Source organism: Varroa destructor, unplaced genomic scaffold (assembly GCF_002443255.2).
Source record: "Varroa destructor unplaced genomic scaffold, Vdes_3.0 BEIS01000001.1, whole genome shotgun sequence".
NCBI lineage: Eukaryota > Metazoa > Arthropoda > Arachnida > Mesostigmata > Varroidae > Varroa > Varroa destructor.
Window position 1 is genome coordinate 57,145,654 of NW_019211454.1, and position 21,065 is coordinate 57,166,718.

The window sequence follows — 21,065 nt, forward strand, 5'->3', positions numbered from 1 at the left end:
GCGAAAACAACAACAGACATTTAAGATCAGTGGCCGAAATGCTAGACCTCTTTTTCACTCACTGGTTAATCGCAAGGAAGAACGTATTTGATTATACACGCACTAAAAATCAAATAAACGTATCCAGGTCAGGTAAAAAAAAATGCGATGGATGGCAAGAATGAATGAATTAAAAAATATATCGCCACAAAAAATACATCAATAGGTCGCTGCTCATTTCTGTAAATAATAAGTCACAAGGATCGTTTTCTACTTCAACCGTTTGTAGCCAACCTTTTTCCTATACTTAAACGTTGCTCCGTTCGATCACTGGGGTTCTGTTAGATCCTTCGTAGAGAATCCTAGCAATTATAATAGCAATCATGATACAAAAAAAATAAAAATGGTAACCGGAGAACGTTCGCAGCCGGGTCACCAGTTTAACCGATCAGACCAATGAAAACGAAGTAATGCACAAAGGCGAAAGGATAAAAATCGAATAAATCGTATAACGAAAGGCTATGACATTGCGTTAATACGACAAAATTAGGGAAAGAAGAATATACACAACAAAATAAATTATATATAAATATACAGAACTGTTCTAATGCTGACGTTATTACAATAAGGTGCTGTAAATAAAAAAAAATATATATACAAAGCCAGTACAGGAATTTGCATATATTTTTTTAAGCCCGAACACCTAGGTATTGAAAAGGAATACACGGTTTGAATTTTAACCTTGCGTTTCGTAGGTTTTTTTTATGTATAGAAGATATGGCTTGAATAGAGATACATTATCCGGGCACGACAAATCTTAATACAATAAATATCGATGCCTTAGGTAGATTCAAACGTATGTTGGTATATTTCTGCCGATTCTTAATATGATAAACTGCGACATTAAAATCCTTATTGTTTGACGAGGAACAGTTAAATGCAGGTAGATGGATTTTGGCCTCATTGGTATTCACTGTTGACTTCGAAAGTATTTAGAGCAGTTTTTTTAAAGTTACCAAATTGTTTATGTCATACACCGAGCTTCGAATCATTAATTTGTCCGAGATCTTTATAATAGTCTCAGCTGGTCGTTACATTATAATATTTAGACGTATAAATAGGTCATAAAACCGATAACGGAAAGTGAAAATTAGGGTCTGCAGGTTCTAATGTAGTAACTATGTTTAGAGATGAATGAGAGTACTCTAGTCTGTGATGTAATAAAATGCCACTACCTTGTCTAGACATTAGAGAGGGGTTCTGAAACTCATTCAAGAGCTTATGGAATAAAAAAAAAACTAATCGAAGTTTGAAAACGATACAGGGTTAGATAGGTACTACACTCAGGTAAAAGTGAAACAACAGTTCAGGTAGCCGCTGTTCGTGCAAAAAATTTAATATGTGCAGTCGTGCAATTTTACTCTTTATTTGAAGTAGTTGTTATTATCCTTTGGTCGTTCCCTGACCTCAAGCTCGATTAATTCAGCTGGTCGCAATACGACCTCAAAAAAAACTTTCATACGCTCCTGAGGAACGAGCGATTTTACTTGCAGCCTGCGAAGAAGTGTCGCCAGGACAATTTTATCCTCCTGAATAGCGAACTTCTGCCCTAAAAAATGAAATTTCGTGCCTGTCAGAGCCACCAATAACCGACGAATTAAAATCGTTGCAATATAATCCGTGTTTATATAAAAAGAACAAGGATCAATTTAATGATAAGTACCGCCAAATCTTCATCCGAAGAACATTATGTTCTAAGTGCTTGTAAGCGATGAAATGCTGTTTTTTATTGTTCGTTGTATAAGTTCGGTGCTTATTATTAGCTGCTTATAATTATTAAATGTCTAATAAATATTTCTTATTAGAAAAATGTATGCACTGTATCTTACCCACGCAGTTCCTCGGCCCTCCCGAAAAAGGTATGAAGGCGTAAGGCTTTAAGTTCGCCGCATTTTGAGGAAGAAAGCGATCAGGATCGAACTTTTCTGCATTCTCAAACACCTCTGGATCTCGATGAATATGGAAGATATCGATGAAGACAGTGACTCCAGACGTCAAATGATATTCTCCTGCCATCAACAAGTTGTGTATGACATGATATTATCGAGTGCGATTAATATAATTATATAACATAATAGCTCTTAATCGCTCGGCCTTGTTTTGACAACATACAAATGTCGGAGAAGAGCCTTTGATATCTGTGTGAACAACTACATATAACAGTAATATACATGTATATATTTATCAGTTTTATTCAATATGCCGACAATAGTGAATTTGAGGAATATAAAATAGTGGCTTCATACCTATATTACATCCATGTATTACCTCCCGGGCAATCAGCGGAGCCGACGGATATAATCTGAGCGTTTCTTTAATAACGCATTCAAGATACTTAAGTTTGTTTAGGTCCTCGGTTATAATGGCTCTTGTACGATCATCGCCGAAAACTCGATCTAATTCATCGTGAACCTTCGCCTGAACTTCGGGATGAAGTCCAAGTAAATACAGTGACCACATAAGAGCTGAAAGATTTAAAAAAATCCCTTAGTTGTATATTCTATTTGCATAAGGTAAATTTACTCGTAGCATGTTTGCTATACGTAGCGGGATCCAATGCGATTTACGCATGGCCTGGCTAAGTGAATAATATGCGAGTGGAATAAATAAGTTGAATGAGCTGTCGTTAGCGAAATAACTCAAAGTTGCAGAAGATATCGCCTAGCAATATAGCCGCATTAAGTTGTGGCACTTCTTCCGGGCAATGTCAAGTTTTCTGAATTATCTGTTTAACAGTAACGCAATTCGTTGCTGGTGAGCAACAATGTTAAAATCACTCAGCTTGCACTGATCACTCTCAAGGTATTCTACGTGGAAGTCGAGAAATACCAACTCACCTACAGCGACCGTATCGTGTCCCGTAAATATGAACGTGTCTATCTCCTCCCTGATCTCTTCCATCGTCGGTTCCTTATCCTGGAGGTGTTTTGTCAGCAAGCTATCAAGTAATGGTCGTTTTTTCCGTGTAACTCCGCTTTCGTCAGCGACTTCTTCGGTCAGAGATGGCTGTTCTTGCAGTTCCTTCATCCTTATCGATATTACCTGGGAAAACGTCATGGAGAAAACGCATGGTAATGAAAAGATACGAATCGCTGCGAGTTAGGGGAGTTCTAGCACGTTTCCAGTTTCGACGCTACAAATCCCGTGTGCTTGAAATAGTTTTTGATTCTAATCTAATTTGCTATATTCTGTCTTTGACCAATCAAATGATATCATTTACCTTACGGGTAAATTCGTGCGCAACCTTGAGATTACGGAAGTATTCCCGTCCGCTAGGAGAAATCCGGTATATAATGTCTGACCATAGCCAGGGAGTTAAATGACGCTTCATGTAGCCTTCAGTTATCAGCCGTAAGCTGTTTATATATTCGTTTTCTGTACGTTGAGCGTCTATTGATATGCCCATTGCCGTCTCTGCAACACCATTTGAACAATACATCATAAGGTTGTGTAGATAAAAACAATTAATAACCAAAATTTGTCGACATCTAATATTTTAACAATTCATTATAGGGACTCTGTTTCAAGCAAACGAAGAGCCGTACTCAACTATCGAAAACTGGGTGAATTCAAAATAAACGCATTAGGAATTGAAGGCATGCAACAACATCGAGAAGTTTTTTTAGAAATAGATTCTATAATCCTAAAATATCCCCAGCTCAACGAAACTACAGTTACAACAAAGTCAGTTAACGTAATTCAGCCCCAAATCGCTATCGTTGTTTGGTTAGGTCGAGAAGTTACCGTAAACTGAATGTTACGGAACGATTCACCGTACCGCAAATGATATTTAGAGCGCACTTTCCAAGGTAGCTGAATATATCGATCCTCTTATTTTGCTGTTCCAAAAGAATTTCGGTGAGCTGAGCTGCTTGTTTATTCATGGTGGGCATGAATTCTTCCAGGATATTGAAGTGAAAGACGGGAGTCAACATCTTGCGTTTACGCTGCCACTTCGGTCCATTGCTGGATACAGATTCATAGTGCAAGTATATTAACTTATAGTTAATCGCTTAGTTGATAAACACTACGGCGCCCTTGGGCCTTTCTAACACCCTATTATTATTTAAACTTTCAAAAATCATTTATTAACTTCTATTTGAGTTTTTGTTTCCTGCTTGCATTTTCTTGCATTCTATCAAGATGACCATCAATTAGGGCTTGTCATTTTTCTGAGCGTATCGAAGGGCGGACTCCCTTATTTAGGGGGGCCAGGGGCAATATTCACCTTGTAAGTAGTCCCTGTCCTAGCCAAGTTTCAATGAGAGCAACTTCTTTTGCTTTGTAAGTTTCGACCGTGCTCTTCAATAGACAGTCAGCTCTATTTCCCCGCGTCAGTACAACGATGGGTCTGAAAGTGAACCACATGCGGTATAGGCCATATGATCTATATTTCGAGGTCAATGAGTCCATTAGCTCGTACAGGGCTGTAAGTAGATTAACACGATCAAATCAAACGATTAGCGAAAAATAGCCTAGTAACTTACGTAAAGTAAAACCGTGTGCTACAAGACGTGACGTGCAATCAAATACGTATGATGAATTGTGAAGTAACGTTACTATGCATTGCAAGACTGTCACAGTGCTGCACGATATAGTTGTATTGGGCTGATCTTTGAGCAGGCCTTGCCAGCAGTTTATGGCATAGGCTTCAATGGATATTTTGCCTTAATAAACTCCTTGTTAGAATTTCAAGAACAGGCGCTTCTAACGAACTTTATAATAGTCTTTTGTAAGTATATATGTGTATGAATAGATACTGAGTAAACTGTCCAAGACATCGGCGGCTACGAATTCTTTCAAAGGAGAAAAAGACTGTCTTTGCGTCGCTATCGGCAGTATAATTTCAAACGATGTGCATAGCAAACCTAATTTTATGGAAAAAAAACAGAATACAGTACCTTGACCGGCTCGCACGTTTTTCATATATTGTTCCATGACGATATAGAGCTCAGACCCAAAGGGCCAGAAAATGTTAAGAATTGAAGGCTGGGGTCCAGGGATTGGATAGGCAATAATAGTTTGGCGACGCTTAAGAAACGCTGCCACGTAGGCCGTAATCAGCATAACAGTTATTAATTCCAGTATCAACAGCCAGCTTCCAACGTACGTCATTGCTCCAACTTGAGTACACAAACAGCGGCAAATCCAGATGAACCTTAAAGTCAACGCTTCTATAAATTCGTTAGCCGTTTTAGCGGAAAAACGTAGAATTAACACGCTGTTAACTGAAATAAGACAGGGTCTAGCTATGCGATTACGGGTAAGACTGATACGCTATTTTCATGGCCAAGTCGTTGTGGGAGGCCGTTTCAAACAACAAAAATGCCCTAAACATGCACAAAAAGAATAAGTAAATTTGCCAGTAGAATTAGGGCATTTTAATAGTATTCTAGATTAAACCTGTTTGCTTAAGCACAGTCTTTTGCACACGGAGAAAACTGAGCCAATTTGTGCCTTTGTCTGTGTCGCCTCTTAACGCAGTTGTCCACCGTCCTTCTACTAAGCGTCTATTTTCTTCAATATCAAAACTACTACTGCATCGTCTGTAAGCGAGGGCTCAGTTGTTGTGCGTCTAGCCGCTTTGGCTACCCTTTCTTATAAATGAACAGATAACAATTGCGGTCATAGCTAAATTTGGCGACAGAAAATATTCGTTACCCAATCGTCGAATGCCACCGTACCCATCTTCGATATTTATTGTTACATAATATTTTATCAATATGAGGAACGTTTTTCTTTTCTACTTTTCGAGCCTTCAAACCCTTTATATCGCACTAGTTTTCGTTGGCTTTTGTCGATAATCCAGTTTTGTAACACAAATCTTGTACGCCAATGACAAAAAAGCGAAGTGACAATGCTGTACATTGTAATTTCAGGTATATATTTTCAAGCGCGCCCATTGACGCTCCGATCCTAATTCAGAGGTGTCTACAATCAGTTTGGCTAAACGTTTTAAAATGTATGTTTTAGCCAGAAGAACAAATAATAATATGATTGCTAGTGATTTTAAACCCTATTTTTGTAAAATGGACCAGAGCATCTGCTGAGAGAAACCGAATTCACATAGTATTAGTATTTTCCATGGTAAATATACTATTATCCCATACCTCTGTATTGAATATCTCGCAAGCGAACTGTGAGATAGCACTTGTACAGCGTTCGATGGTGAAGCATGAGAGGAAGTTACCGTGCGGCCGTTGTGTAGGCCGTCCTTAAGCTTGCTTTCAGTTTCCCCGCTTGTTTCTCACCGACTATTCTGAGCTGTTGTCCAGCGTCGTAAGTGTCTGAAATTTGATTTTGGAAGAGAGCCCCTGGCCATGATGTAATGATACTCCTTTCCTCGTGCCTCATTTGTATCGAAGCGTTCATTGCACGTTATGATGAAATGGGAAGAAATTTTACAACAGTGAACGCGACATCTAGTTTGATTCTACTTAGAAGTGATTTATTCAAAGGTACGCTTTTAATCATACAATTATGACTAAAACCGAATTTCCTTACGAGAATCGTCGCAGATTGCCACATGCTCCGGGTCACGAAACTCATCAATCTTTGTTATCAACCATAATGCGGTAACCGCTAACTGCTTCATCGACCGCCTACTAAGCGCCGTAAGTACCCACATTTATCGCTGCCCTAACAAGCACTTTTAAATTTACCGAAAGCTATTGCTATCAAAGAGTCCTAGGTCCTTTAGTTGATAGTAATCTACGGGACTAAATTTTAACTGTACCATAGTCTGCCTATAAAATGATCCTTGATATGTAGCTTGAAATATATGTTACTTTTATTTTTTTGTTTTCTATAATAATTAACACACATGGCGGTCAAGACTCGGTTTGAAAATGCTATCTGTTTACACTAGCGTTTTTGCCAGTATAGCTGGATATTCACGCTTGAGTATCCTTTTTTTTTCAGCTTTGTTTTACTTTCCGCAATAGGACAGTGCAGAAGAAAAGAGAGAACTTATTGATTCGTATCATCGGCCTGCATATAGCACATTCAGTACAAAATAGAGAGTGTAGCAATTACTTAGATATTAATTATGACAATTGCAATGTATGAAATTATTCCCCTAAATGAACCCCCTTGCTCATTACCCACGTAATGTTTCTGTTTACCTATTCGCTATACGTTACGACCTCCGACAAAATAGACCTACTCTAGTTAGATGTACTTTCGAAAAAATCCTAGAGCTCTGAAGTTTCGAAAATAAAAAGCGCGGATACGCTACATAGCATAATTATTTAGCAAGCGTCACTATTGTAATCTTCTTAAAAATTTATTTTCCATATGATCTAATAATACAGGTAGGTGTCCTGATGTCCGTCTATCATAGCGGCATCTTCCTGCGTAATAATTGTGGCGTACATCACATAGCTGTACGGCATCGGTACACTACGTCGATTTGCCCACAAGGGCTTCTATCACTATTAGAAGAACTTGACATTTATTTTAAGCTTCCCATTTCTTAAAATGATTCATCGCACACGGAACCTATCACGCTGAGGGTTATGCTTTTAATCTCAGGGTCTAATTTGTTGAATCTCTTTGGTCTATTGAGGGCTTGCTTTTGATATTGACCTTGTCCCGGACTCTCTAGAGGGTCTCTTTGTCCTAGACTGGGTGCCGATGGGGCCTTACAATATGCTTTGAGTATATCGAATTTGAATGAGTGCTTCGAGTTTTACAGTGCTATTCTTGAGCATCTTTTGGGGTGGCTGGCCCCCCAGTACGAAACAAAGTTTCAACAAATCAGGCTGGATATCTCAAACCTTCTACGTGCACATAACGCCTACGTACACAGTTATCTAAGTGGCTTGGCTCTCGCTATAAGGACGTAACGTGTGATATGGCATATTATATCAGAAGAGAGACTCTTATTAATACGGTTATTTAGATTGCTGTTGTATTGTTGGCGCCTGATGGCAAAAGAAAAATGGAGTATAAGGTCTAAATTCGAATCTTCTTTTTTTCTAGTATGGGCGGCAGGCTTGTAGGGAAAAGAAAAGTTCTATGACAGGTGCTAATGTTCATCATTAAGTGCAACCACCGCTTATGAAACCAACGCGCCGCGCATTTAGTACAATCTTTAAGAGCTCGAAAACCATCGTCCGGGCAAAAGAAGGAGACAAGAAATAATAAATAAAAAAGAGAAAATATAAAGATATACGTCTACATGAGAAGCTTGGAAGTCTATTAAACAGATTTATAACAATTTAATGCTAAGATTATCCTAGCCGCGTAATTCAGCGTTTGATAAAAGGACATAAACATAACCAAACACTGAGCAGGACCAAAGAGCAGGCATCGTCCGTGCAATGAAAATATTGATATATTTAAAGGCCAAGCTTATTCTAAGCACACCAAGCTAGATTCATATCAATAATCGCCGTGAGACCTCAGGTCGTAAAGCATATTTTCTCTACTAGCCACATCCCAATAAAAGATCTATTTTTCTCTTGTTGTTTTTATATTCGAAATAGCAAAAAAATGTTTACTAGCATTATTACAGTTACTATCATTAATTGTAGATCGTACCATTATACTATTCAATCCGAATTAAAACGTAAATGTTCAGAACTTACGCAAATAGTATATATTATATGTACAGTAATAGATAAACAGACGATCGATGTGGTACGCTACCACATGAAGCATGTGAGCTATAAACACAAGTGGAAGGTTATACGGAGACACTATTTGTCGGTGTTATTGAAGCTATGTGTGTTTCTCTATATCGGCAATAATAAACTAATGGTCATATTTGGATACGTGAAGTTGGATCGTCTGACGAGCAGATCTACGTTAAGTGTTCTTCCAAACATTTTGGTCAGAATGAAGCAGCAAATACTGTGCAAACATTCTTTTTTTTTTCATTGATCTCTTAATAACAACCCAGAACAAATATTTAGATTTATTACCGACCAATTTGTTATTATTTAACGTTTGCCCAAGTATCCGCTGAAAATATATTCGAATCGTTGATAAAAGTGAATAATAAAGGAACTGCAGAAAATCTTGAAAATAGTAATAACCGTTAATTAATATGAGAGAAATAAATCAAGAATTGATCTCTGTAGCAAGTTTACAGTCGGGTCACAACTTGAACCATTTTGGCCGATTAGATAAACGAAGGCAAAAATAATGTAGTGAAGGAAGTGAAAAAATACACACACACACACACACATATATATACCTGGTCCTAGGGTTACGGGAGTCTGAGACGCCGCAAAATTGGAATGGCACGCACACCGTCAATCTCGGAACCGGAATCGCATAAAAGAACGGTGCAGCGAAAATAAGTTCGTGCGATGGGAATTCGAAGACACCCGGGGGCTAATTGAAGATTGAAGAGGTGATGGTCTAAGAAGGTGTAACTTTCCTATCATGAACCCTTCCTCGTCATGAACAGAGTGACACGACGCTGCTTTCGAGTCGCGTTGTTTCAAGAGTGTCAGCCCATTGTCAATACAAAAGAGATATGGTCATAAATTGGCAAATATACGTTGGAAGCGTTGCCGAATGTAAAGTTGGGTGCAGCAAATATAAATAATATTAGGTAAATGTGGCCCGGATGAGTATATAGGTTGCTATCTTATTCCGAATGAATCGCAGGATCATCGTTTCTGTTGCGACGGTTTGTAAATATGAAATATTGACATATCAACGACAAATCGAGACTCTATATACCCGTACATACAAATACATGGATCATGATATTATCGAGTAGGATACTGTAAATAAAACATATATACAAAGTCAGAATACAAATATTTGAGTTTATTTTATTTGAGCCCCGATGTCTTGTTGCTAAAAAAAAAGCAAGTGCATCTGTTGGCCTTGTTCTTGTTGGGTTAGCTTTCTCGTTAGAGAAATTTGGCCTAAAAGGCAATGTATTGTACTTTAGCTGCAGATTTCAACACATTAACTACCTACGTAACTTGAGTGCAATCAAACGGATGTACATACATGCTTAAGCTTCGCATAGTAAACTACAGTATTAAAATTGCTTTTGATTTGTTGGACTAATGGTTACTTGTGAGTAATGCATTACTAGTTATCTTAAGGTACCGTTCGAGGCGTTTACACCGACAAGGAAACGACAAGGAAAGCTATGACGAGTCTAACAAATTTTGTCTAGCATATGTTTAGTGTGCAGATCTCTAAACCACCAACCTTATATCTCCTAGTCATAGTTTGAATTGATTTTACTTTTAGTATTATCTCGGACGGCTATTTCCCAGCGTGGGACGAAGACTGTGTATACGATGGGATTCAGGCTTAGGCTAGCACATATTCCATAGCTTACCAGGACGACACGTGACCATTGCGCTATCCCGGACACAATCGTAGCGTTATTTGGCCGTCACACTACAACGTTCGGTTCATTGTAACGTGAAAAAAACAAATAAATATCAAGTTTTTAGGCTTTATACCTAGCAGCCATATATAATCATATATGTTCTATCTGAGAACATTTTAGGTTGTGATCAAATGCTACTGACTTGCCTGAAGATCAAGGTGGGATCTTCAGGCTAATTTCAACAGTTTTCGAAACGAAGATGCTTAAACTTAGAAAGCAGAAGCGCGACCGGAAGTGCACGTATCCCTAAAATGAGTCTCTTATCTAATTAGGCATTCGTACAAATTATGTAGCTAGTGTCTGTATATCCATAAATCGGTGACTGCTCGCATCGCAGTTTGTGTGCCTTATTTAAAATAGTCGTTGTTATTTTTTGGCCTTTCTCGGATCTTGACCATGACAGGTTCTATCGGCCGTACTACAACTTCATTAACAACCGTCAGACGCTCCCGAGGAAGAAGAGACTTCACTTGAAGTCTGCGAAGAATTGTCGCCAGAATAACTTTCTCCTCCCGAATAGCAAATTTCTGACCTAAAAAAAAATGTTCAATTTTTAGCAATAAATAACTTCAACAACACTGTTTTTATACTATATATATATATATATATATGTATGTATAATTTTTGTGGAATATATCTAAGCAAAAACGGGTTGCTCCACGAATTTTTTTGTACGTGCTTTTCCTGACGATAACGTTTGTTCAATGTAGCCTCTATTTATTTTAGTTACTCTCAATTTGGCTACAGGCTCATTTCAAATACTCCTTTTGCACCGGTACGAACGGCTTCATTATAACAAAAGTGAGCAAGTGGATGTTGTCATGTCGAAGCTTTATGAACTATAGCTCAACCAAGTTTTACACAAGTTTAAAGTTAAGTTATCCAGCTGGCATGCATGGTAATTTTAGAGCACACTCATGCTCTCAAGCGAGTAGTCCTGCTCTAAGTGGCTACTCTAAACCGGTGCACCGTCTTGCTGGTAAACGTATGGCTCTCCTTTTTTCTTAACTGCATCCGATTGTACAGCTATTTATAGAAATTAATTTTCTTGGTGATTTGTTAACCTTTATAAAAGGGGTAAGACGAAATAGAATTTCCTCACGTACACGCCGCGTTCAGGGTATGAGTTACGGCAGGAAAATTAATTTTAACACATCGTAAGCAAGCTAGCTAGATTTCGTGTCGGTAATAAAAATATTCTCGTCCATCTTTCGTCAAATCCGCTTTTTGAGAGAACTGAAAGGCGAATGAGACCGATAAAATCTCTAAGCTGTATTGACTTATTTATCACACTTTTATTGTATATAACGTGTATCTGAGATATTCTCAAACAATAAGTGACGTGATGGGTTTGTAGACATAAAATCTGTTCAATTTAGGCAGAGATATCATTAAAAACGCACTTTTTGGCGGCGTTGAATGGTCTTGGGGTTTATATCACTACTTTCTTGTTTATCGTAAATTTTCTGTTATGCTGTACTAGGGCTTCCTGCTGCTTGTTCTCCAGCTGTACAGTCATTCGCGATGCTGTATGCTGTCGACTTGAGATAATCATAGAGACTTATAAGGTCGCTCGGAAGTCGTTCCGCGTGAATATATTAGATAATACTTGACCTTGACTCAACTGCAGTTTTCCGCCACGGCCATGTTTTTTTCTAACATTTTCTTTTGAATCAACTTTCCTCTTAGAGTATCGGTTTCGGATAGACGCATTCGCGAAATTCTATGAAAAACCATCCGACTCTATATATATAGAGAAAAAAAAGAGAGAGAGAAAGAGAGAGAGAGAGAGAGCGAGAGGAGAGAGAGAGAGAGAGAGAGAGAGAGAGAGAGAGAGAGAGAGAGAGAGAGAGAGAGAGAAGGTCGAATTCTATTGAAGGTTCCCCTAAGCAATATTAAATTAGCTATAATGGTTTTAGGCAGCTAAACAGGATAAACATTTTTCATAGGTTCTTCGCAATAGCTGCTCATCATTTTTAATTCTTAAAAATCCATCTTACAAATAAATGATCTAAATGCATATATCTCACCTATGCAGTTCCTTGGCCCTCCTGAAAAAGGTATAAATGTGTAGGGATTTAATTTTGCCATGTTTTCGGGAAGAAAACGATCAGGATCAAAGTTCTCTGGGTTCTCAAACGCTTCGGGATCTCGATGAATGCGAAATACATCTATAACGACTGTTCCTCCAGCTGGTAAGCGATATTTTCCTGTCACCAACAATATGTTTACATGGCATTATTAAATGTGATAAGTGAGTTAGTAACATTACGTAATGCGTGAAAAAAGCTGTCAGTTGTCTCGCTTTGCCACGACAAAATTCAAACGTCTGAGAAGTGTCCTGAGATCTTTATGAGCAACTACAACTTTGAGCAAGCAAGATTGTCTATTGACACTCTGTCAAAATAACTATATCCGATACCAATATTTAGAGCTTTTTGTAATAAATACAACGATAATACAGGACGTATCTGGAACAAATCGCGATAAAGTCCTACATTCATACCTATAACACAATCATTTAGTAATCGTCGAGCAATAGCAGGAACGGATGGATATAATCTGAGCGATTCCTTTATAACGCACTCAAGGTACTTGAGTTCATTTAGGTCTTCCATGGTAACAGGTCTTTTACGGTCGTCGCCAAAAACTCGGTCCAGTTCGTCGTGAACCTTTGCCTGCACCTCGGGATAAAGCCCGAGAAGGTATAATAGCCACATCAAAGCTGAAAGACGAATAAATTCCTTTACTGACTGGTTTACAGCATGTTTAACAAACATAGTAGGGCACAATTCAAGGTGTCTAAGGCACAGCTAGGGTTGAAGTACAATTACCCTCGAACGAGGAACAAAAAAAACGTGCAATTTCAATAGGTTTTGCTGTGAAAAATGTCAGCTCGAATCCCATACGATCTGAGAAATGCTTACATATGAGGCTTGACGTCCATAAACAAAATCTGTTCACTAATCTCTTAACAAAGGTTTGGCTCCGTTTTACGATAATTGCTATAAATCGCAGTGCACCTCGAATAGTTTTTGCAATAACTTGAATAGAACTGATAAACGGCAATAGAAAAATTCACACATTAGCATCGTGCAGCTTGCAGCTGGCAGGGATCACTCTCAAGGTACTCGGAGTGGAAGCTCAGAAGCAGATGCTCACCTATTGCGGTGGTATCGTGCCCCGCAAACATAAATGTGTCCACCTCTTCCCTGATCTCCTCAAGCGTCAGTTCGTTATTTTCGAGATGTTTTATCAGCAAAGTGTCAAGAAATGGTTGTCTTCTTTTTAGTCCATTTTCGTCAGCGGCTTCTCTGATCAGAGATGGCTGTTCTTGCATTTCCTTCATTCTTGCCAATATTACCTATTACCACGTAACAAAGAAAGCGTATGGTGATGTAAAGATAAGGGTCGACGCACAGAATTAAAGCGTTGACACATGTTTCCTGTCTTAAAAAAGCAAATCAAATTATGTACGTTTGAGATCGCTACGGCTTCAATCAGCTAAGCTTCTCATATGTTGTTATTCTAAAACATTACGTCTACCTTGCGGGTGAACTCGTGCACGACCTTGAGGTGACGATAGTACTCCCGTCCACTGGGAGAAATCCTGTATATGAAGTCTGACCACAGCCAGGGACTTACGGCGCGGTTTATGAAACCTTTTGTCACTAAATGTACACATTGTAAATACTCGCTCTCGCTGCATTGAGCGTTTATTGATATACCCATCGCCGTCTCTGTAACATCAAGACACAATAAACAGACGGAAATTGTTGTCCTAGAAATTCTTGAGGCTCGTCCTAGAAATTTTATTGATCGGCTGTGCGAATCAGCACAACCAGCCTCAAAAAGCCGAAAGATCAAATTGGATTCAAAAGAAATGCTCTACACATTGAACGAAATTCGAAACACAGTTCTTACATAATAAATTAGCATAGGCTCAATCGTTGATTGGGCCTGAACAAATTTATTACTAAAGGCAACATCTAACTCAATGTTTCGACCTACCACAAATTATATTTAGAGTGCACTTTCCAAGGTAGTTGAAGATATCGATATCCTTTCCTTTCTGCTCCAGTAGGATATCGGCGAGCAGGGCAGCCTGTTCATTCATGGCGGGTACGAACTCCTCCAGAATATTGAAGTGAAATACAGGAGTCAACATCTTGCGTTTACGGTGCCACTTCGGTCCGTTGCTGGATACAAATTCATAAGCGTTTAGGTAATAAACGTCTTGGGCGCTCTTCCCTTTCATCCATAATACTAGGAACCCTTCGAGCATTCTTGCCAATAACCCAATATATTACTAGACCATTTCTATTCAGGCTATTAAAAGCTATGATCTCAAGTCGCCTGCTGATATTGAATGCGGAATCATTTCAATTCGATCTTCAAAAGATTACTTGTTCGCGTTTCTCTGTGTTTTTCTCTTCATATCGTAAGGAGATACTATTTTAACTCAATGTGAAGACCAATTTCGGCTACTCAAGCGACTCTATATACGGTCCTTTTTCTGCATAAGGGGTGAAATAAGAATCTATAAGGAAAAACTGTGACAGCATTCTGCGGTAGACACCAATTTTCATGCAGAAGCACATGTTGTAAAAAGAAATAATTTTGTTATATCAAAACAACAAATAATCTGTAATATTTTTCAAAGATTCACATCATTTATTTAATAAAGCACTCGCTGAATTCTTCAAAGCAGAATACTCATGCACACGATGAGCCAACTGTAACTTTTACCCTGTTAGGAGTCCCTGTCCAAGCCAAGTTTCAATGAGAGCAACTTCCTTTGATTTGTGAGTTTCGATCGTGCTCTTCAAAATAACTTCGGCGGTCTCTGCCCGAATCAGCGAGACAACGGGCCTAAACAGAACCCACGTACGGTACAAACCCGCGGATCGATATTCGCAAGTGAATGAATCCGTTAGCTCGAACAAGGCTGTAATTAGACTCACACATAGCTAACGAAAGTTACTTTCGGCTAATCCTAGGTAACAAAGAACTGCTAGAAGGTAAAACTAGGAGAACAGGGTCGTCTTAGCTTTTTTTTAGCCGAAAAAGGTTCGTATAAAAAGACGTCAATAGTAAGCTAAATGTCAACAAATGTAGGTGGTTAATTAAAATTCATTTATTCTAAATTGAGTAAGCGATCTCGTTAAACAATACAAATCGTATAGACGCGTGGGGCAGTACCAGCGGCGTAGAATAGGCATTCTGTTGCTAGTTTAAGGCTGAAGGCTCAATTAACGTTTGTGTCCTTCCTTAATAGATAAGACTACTGTGTGATTATGATTAAGCTCACCATTTGGCTTCAGCAGAAAAAGAAGTTTATAATAAACAATTCCCTAAATATTATGCTTGTTAAAATATACGTTTATCCAAAAACTGTCGAAAATGCTAGCGTCCTGAAGACCGTCTGCAACTAAAACCTATTTATTGAAATAAATTTTGAGTTGCCATCCACAGTTTCATTTCACCAACAATATGCTTAACAAAGTTGATGATTAATAATACAATACAATACAATACCTCTTCCAGGATTTATGTTTTTAATAAGTTTTCCAACGATCATGTAGGTCTCGACTCCGAAGGGCCAAAAAATGTTCCAGGTACATGGCAGGGGTCCAGGAACCGGATAGGTGTTAATAATCCGACGACGCTTTAGAAATGCGGCCACATATTTCGCTATGAGAAGGATAGCTATTGATGCTGGTATCAATAACCAATTTCCAGTGAACGTCATCTTTCCAACTTGAATATTCAGACAGTGACAAATTCAGATGAACTTTGAGACGGAGGCGATTTTAAGCGACGCTTCCGTCGGGGAAGCGTCAGCCATCTTCACTGGACCGCACAAATATGCCGACAGATCGTCGTTACACCGAATACTTGTGTATCACTAAATTATGTCCAAATTGTCACGTTAAGGATAACACATTGACAAACCGAAAAAGTCTAGCAAATATCGTCTTGAGCAACATCTCATGCGATTGCTATTTTTGAACGTGTGTTTTAGAAGGAGAGAAACTTCTATAGCTAAAGATTCAAGCTATCGCTGTACGTGAGAAACGAAAGCGTAGAACTTTTGAAGTTGCAAAAGCTCCCTGCCGCTCAAACGATCTAGCTAGTTGATTATTTAAATTATTCAACTGATAACTGAAATGCAACGGGAGATATGAAGTTAAGCTGCAACACTGGAACTAAAGAAATCTCTCGAATTTTATGCTTGGTATCGTCATTGGGCGTTACCTCAGGCTGTAGATATAATTAGAATAAATGTGTTCCTCTGATCCCTTACTCAGTACGAGAGGATCTATCGAAAAGTGCCTAAAAAGATAGATCGATATCTTTGTACTTAAAATTTGAAGATTTTTCGAAAATTTGGGGAAAAAACACATACCACTTTTTGACACGATCTGAGTGAATTTTTACCTTCTATGTTGTTTTCTCTAAAAACGGCCTTTTAACTTTCTTTTTCATCACCTTTGTCACTTGTTTCTCTAGCAAAAAACTTGCGTACGCCTTGTTATAAGCGATCCATTTTGTTTTGACCTCCACTTCTAGTAATGAAGCACTATTTTGCCCGTTGGGAAGAAAGATTTCGCAGATATAATTTCGCAGATATAGTATTACATGGTCAGCCGAGCGGTAAAGGGTACGCGAGTAGACCCTTTCCTTTTGCTACAAGCATCGTTCGCGAAATCAATATAAAAAATAAATTCGCTGATGAAACCGGCCAAGGTGTGTTACATGTAGAGTACAATAAAATCCAACTACTTTCCTCATACGTGGGAAAGGCACTGGCGCGTCTCGGTTTCTTGAAACTCAATCTATCCAATTACATCGATCATTACATATACCTGAAGGAAGTTATCCGAAGGCCAGCTTACGGGATAAAAGCCGAAAATATGCAATAATGGTGTATTTCATACAGACAAACCTTGAATGTATAAATTGATCCTTTGACCCAAATTCAGAGGTGAATAAATTGAGTCCCAGTTAATTGCCTGCAGTGAACTATTTTCTTCTTCAAATAACGAATATTGATGGTATATTGAAACTAATGGGTTTAACTTGAATAAACATATGGGTTCGTGCAGCCGATTTGCAGTCAAATAGTGGCCAGTGGATTTTTGCGCAAATAACTGGAGGATTAAACTGGAATTTCCCATAGGAAATACGCTATTTTTATGGTTTTAAGATCAAAATTCCTATTAATTGGTTTTAGAATTATTGTTCAATGGGAATCTACAGGATTGGACAAGGCAGCATTATTCAAAGTATCATTCTGGAAAATCTCGTAAAACTAAAACTCTGCCAGCCTCTAGACAGCTATAAGCTAACAATCCGTGCTTCCAACTGAATTGACAGCTTGCCTCTTTGATGGCATAGAAAATCCTGTAACCACACGGACCTAGATCAGGAGAACGAGCGAGTCGAAACTACTTTGCTTACTCAAAAAAATGACCAAAGTATAGTGATAAGGTCTGGCATGTCGTCAAGTAACTGGACGGCCATGTGCTTTCGATCGCCGTGCAAACGGCCTTTTGAGGAACTCGAAATAGCGGGCTGCGTTCGTTTGTCGGCGAGTACCTCATAAGAGCAGATGTCTATTGAAAGTACTACCGTCACCTTACATTTGACCTATTCGACACTGCCACTAAATTCTTTTGGGCGATGCTATCCTCTTGCTTTGTCCTTCTCTAGCTGGCGGTCAGGATTATACTACGCTTCGTCTCTAGCGACTGAACGCTCTAGTTCCGAAGGAACTAGAAAGTTCCGGTGCTAGAGAGTTGCGCAACTTCTTTAGGTTACCCGTGTATCTTAAGTATGTACCCACAACCTATCACGATAACTGTACATTATTTTCGCTCATTCGCGAGTACTTGCCCAACCGGTACGTTAATATATACACTCGAATCCGTTCCTTTCTATTCCGCGTTTTACCAAACGCGAAAATAGTTACCTTGAAATTATGACAGGGCTCGTATTGCTTTTTTCTTGAGCAAAAAACAATATTGACCCCTACCAAAAGACCTGTGCGCCTAAAAGGCAAACATTATCGGCCTATAGCCGTAATCTAAAGGTTAGGGTAATGAATAACGTAATGATTTGATTTATTTACTGCTTAAATAATCTGATTGATCAATGTCAGGTTACTCAGAATCAGCAGTAGGCAGCAACACATTATTCATTGAAACTTTACGGAACAGGAACAATCCACGTATTATTATTAGCTTATTATACCTATTATAATATATTTGGGCCAAATAAATTTCGCATTGCTCTAAACAGCAGATATGGGTCAAGCCAATATTCATTTACTAATATTACACTCGTTAATAGATAGTGTTATGGAAAATTATCCATTTAACACTAATAATATGCTCCTAGCAACATATACGTGTTCCCAAAATGGTTCAAGTGCTTCGGTAGATTTGTACATTTCCGTACGTAGAATGAAGCTATTTTTGGGGAAGCAGATCATTTTGCCCTTTTTACCTGAGCAAAACCGTCGAAACATATGGAGACAGCCATTCGCGTTTGAAATGTTTGCCCGTCCTTCTTTTTTTTTTCGCACAGCCTCCTGACTTCATCTTTAATCTATTTTTAATTATTTCCTTTGAACGATTTATCCGCGCAGTTCATTCTCAGAGGTCGATTAGCGTATGCTCATTTACCCTAGCGCCCGCCTCCGGTAAACACTGGCAATGGGCTGCGGTTTTGAAAGATAGCATCACATGGCCAGCCGGGTCGCACGGAGAGCGTAAATGGGTCCTTTTCTGACATATGGAGTGAACATTCATTCATAAGCCGATGACACTGACCAGCATCGGTTACAAATGTGATATTACAGAGTCAAATCCGAATGAATTACCGAACGCAATGATGTTAGACACTGAGAATCGTTTCACTGTGGAAAAATAAGTATGTATTGTACGAAGAAAAGTATAAAAATAATTTATCTCTCCCAACGACTAAATTAATAAAGTTTAATTAATATCTTCTCCTTGGGTCTATAGATGTTTTCAGTTATTAACAGAACGTTAATGGGGGTCATTCATTCTGGATAATGGTACAAGTCGTATATTTCTTGTACTAGAGAATTTTCTAAAATCTAATTAGCCAGCATGGGGTTGTCAATGAAGCATCTTTTTTTCAAACTAAGAAGGTGCACCAGCGGTCTTGGCTTTCTGAGAAACAATATATCCAGTCGCATATTTATTATTATAAACCTTTGAAAGAAGGAGTCCGAAGTCGAGGTATGAGGCGGTGTGGTATGTAAGTGGGAAAAAATGTCGATAGTTTTAAAAGCCAACTATGTTCAATGTTACAGCTTATTTCTTGTAGACCCATTCCCTCAACCAATAACGTTCCAGTGATCCTTAACCTGCTCGTTCTCGTGCATGAAGTAGTACAATATGATTTTCTATAGCAGTTGGTTAGTGATGCTTGAAGCACTAGTGTTCTAGCTAATTGAAATGGTCAGAACCAACGCGAGACTGTATAATGTTATAAATACATTAATTAAGTGTGTTCGTGCACCTGATTTACAAATACAGCTTATCAAAATATTATAACTATCCAACACGGTTCTAATATAGTAGTCTGTGTATATAACGGACAACCGTGTCTACTGAATATACGCGAGACCCAACGACGATATCCGGGTGCACTAACGTGAAGATCCTATTTTGAAGAACTGCTTCGATAGAGGCAAGTATTGCTTTTTAATGATCAGTCGAGAATATTTCACTATTTATCTCATGATCTTAGTTATCACTGGCCAAAAACAACCTAAGTGCGTTGTCAATGCGACGCAACAGTTATGTCATTTGCTTGTTCCTTATGTCTTTTGTGCGGCAACGGTAGTATATCTTTGTTTAGCAATTAATCTCACCGCTACTCTTCACCATGTTCCTGCTTTCAAGCTTGTATCAGACTCTTCGATAACAGATGACACTATGAATAACAGATAATGTCGATGCAAAAAAATTAGCCAATATAACAGGAAGGAAGACAGACTGGAGGAAGTTTATACACAAAGTGCGCAATCAATTCACAGAGGTCAAGGAAAACAGAAATGGCGGGATATGAGCGAAATAAATCGTCCAATAGATAATTATGAACGCATCTGAAAGAGACATGAACGAATGAGGATATATAACGTAAAGATATGGCTGTTTCAACCTTATGAGAAAGGCATTTAGAGACGAAATACCCAAAACTTCGATTTCGTTCGAGCCTGGCTCATGTAAGAGGATAAGTTTCGTTATTTAGGGTTGAGGCCGCAGAAATTCGCCTTACGGGAATCCGACAGCAGCGCCAGAGTGTTTGATATAGGTTAAACGGATGACGTCGGTAATACCTAATAAGTTGCAACCTTGTTACCATAGGCTTTTTACGACCGTAAACGAAATGACACCGCGCGACTTTCGACACACCACCTTTCAAAAACGTCCGCCGTCTGTGAAAATATATATTCTACGAAATATACCGTGGTAGCGTTGCCCAATGTAACTATACGCGCAGCGAAAACAAGTAACAGGATAATTCCTAAGTATAGCCTAGATCAATGTATAAGCGGCGATCTGATGACAAATAAATGGCAGAAAACCAGTGTCAGCTCTGCTCTTTGTAATATATA

At 38.6% G+C, this 21,065-nt stretch overlaps 2 protein-coding genes and 1 long non-coding RNA gene across 14 annotated transcripts; 1 reads left to right on the top strand and 2 right to left on the bottom strand.

Annotated features, from left to right (window-relative positions):
• Positions 1-707: 707 nt before the first annotated feature.
• On the bottom strand, positions 708-6,231 carry LOC111252654 (cytochrome P450 4V2-like). 8 transcript variants are annotated; one of them, XM_086973896.1, is made up of 9 exons: positions 6,150-6,231; positions 4,941-5,162; positions 4,268-4,466; positions 3,818-4,005; positions 3,260-3,453; positions 2,877-3,081; positions 2,286-2,504; positions 1,869-2,048; positions 708-1,609 (listed from the first exon to the last, which is right to left on the bottom strand). In XM_086973896.1, the coding sequence occupies exons 1-9, from the start codon at positions 6,214-6,216 to the stop codon at positions 1,404-1,406; spliced, it is 1,680 nt and encodes a 559-aa protein (XP_086830022.1). In that variant the 5' UTR covers positions 6,217-6,231; the 3' UTR covers positions 708-1,403. The 8 variants fall into 8 exon arrangements, with proteins under 8 accessions (XP_086830022.1, XP_086830021.1, XP_086830019.1 ...); XM_086973895.1 differs by having other exon boundaries at positions 708-1,588; positions 4,941-5,213; XM_086973893.1 differs by having other exon boundaries at positions 4,941-5,213.
• LOC147758851 (uncharacterized) lies at positions 5,650-9,816 on the top strand. Of its 2 annotated transcripts, none has more exons than XR_015316333.1 (3): positions 5,650-6,001; positions 6,558-6,653; positions 6,961-9,816. It is a non-coding gene; the product is annotated as an uncharacterized LOC147758851 (long non-coding RNA). The 2 variants fall into 2 exon arrangements; XR_015316330.1 differs by lacking the exon at positions 5,650-6,001 and adding an exon at positions 6,186-6,318.
• LOC111252664 (cytochrome P450 4C1-like) lies at positions 9,805-17,063 on the bottom strand. Of its 4 annotated transcripts, none has more exons than XM_022810923.2 (9): positions 16,850-17,063; positions 15,947-16,316; positions 15,158-15,356; positions 14,420-14,607; positions 13,955-14,148; positions 13,571-13,772; positions 12,915-13,133; positions 12,439-12,618; positions 9,805-10,940 (listed from the first exon to the last, which is right to left on the bottom strand). In XM_022810923.2, exons 2-9 carry the CDS (start codon positions 16,158-16,160, stop codon positions 10,756-10,758), a joined length of 1,581 nt encoding a protein of 526 aa, XP_022666658.1. In that variant the 5' UTR covers positions 16,161-16,316; positions 16,850-17,063; the 3' UTR covers positions 9,805-10,755. The 4 variants fall into 4 exon arrangements, with proteins under 4 accessions (XP_022666658.1, XP_022666686.1, XP_022666649.1 ...); XM_022810951.2 differs by having other exon boundaries at positions 15,947-16,168; positions 16,818-17,063; XM_022810914.2 differs by having other exon boundaries at positions 16,818-17,063.
• Positions 17,064-21,065: the final 4,002 nt, after the last annotated feature.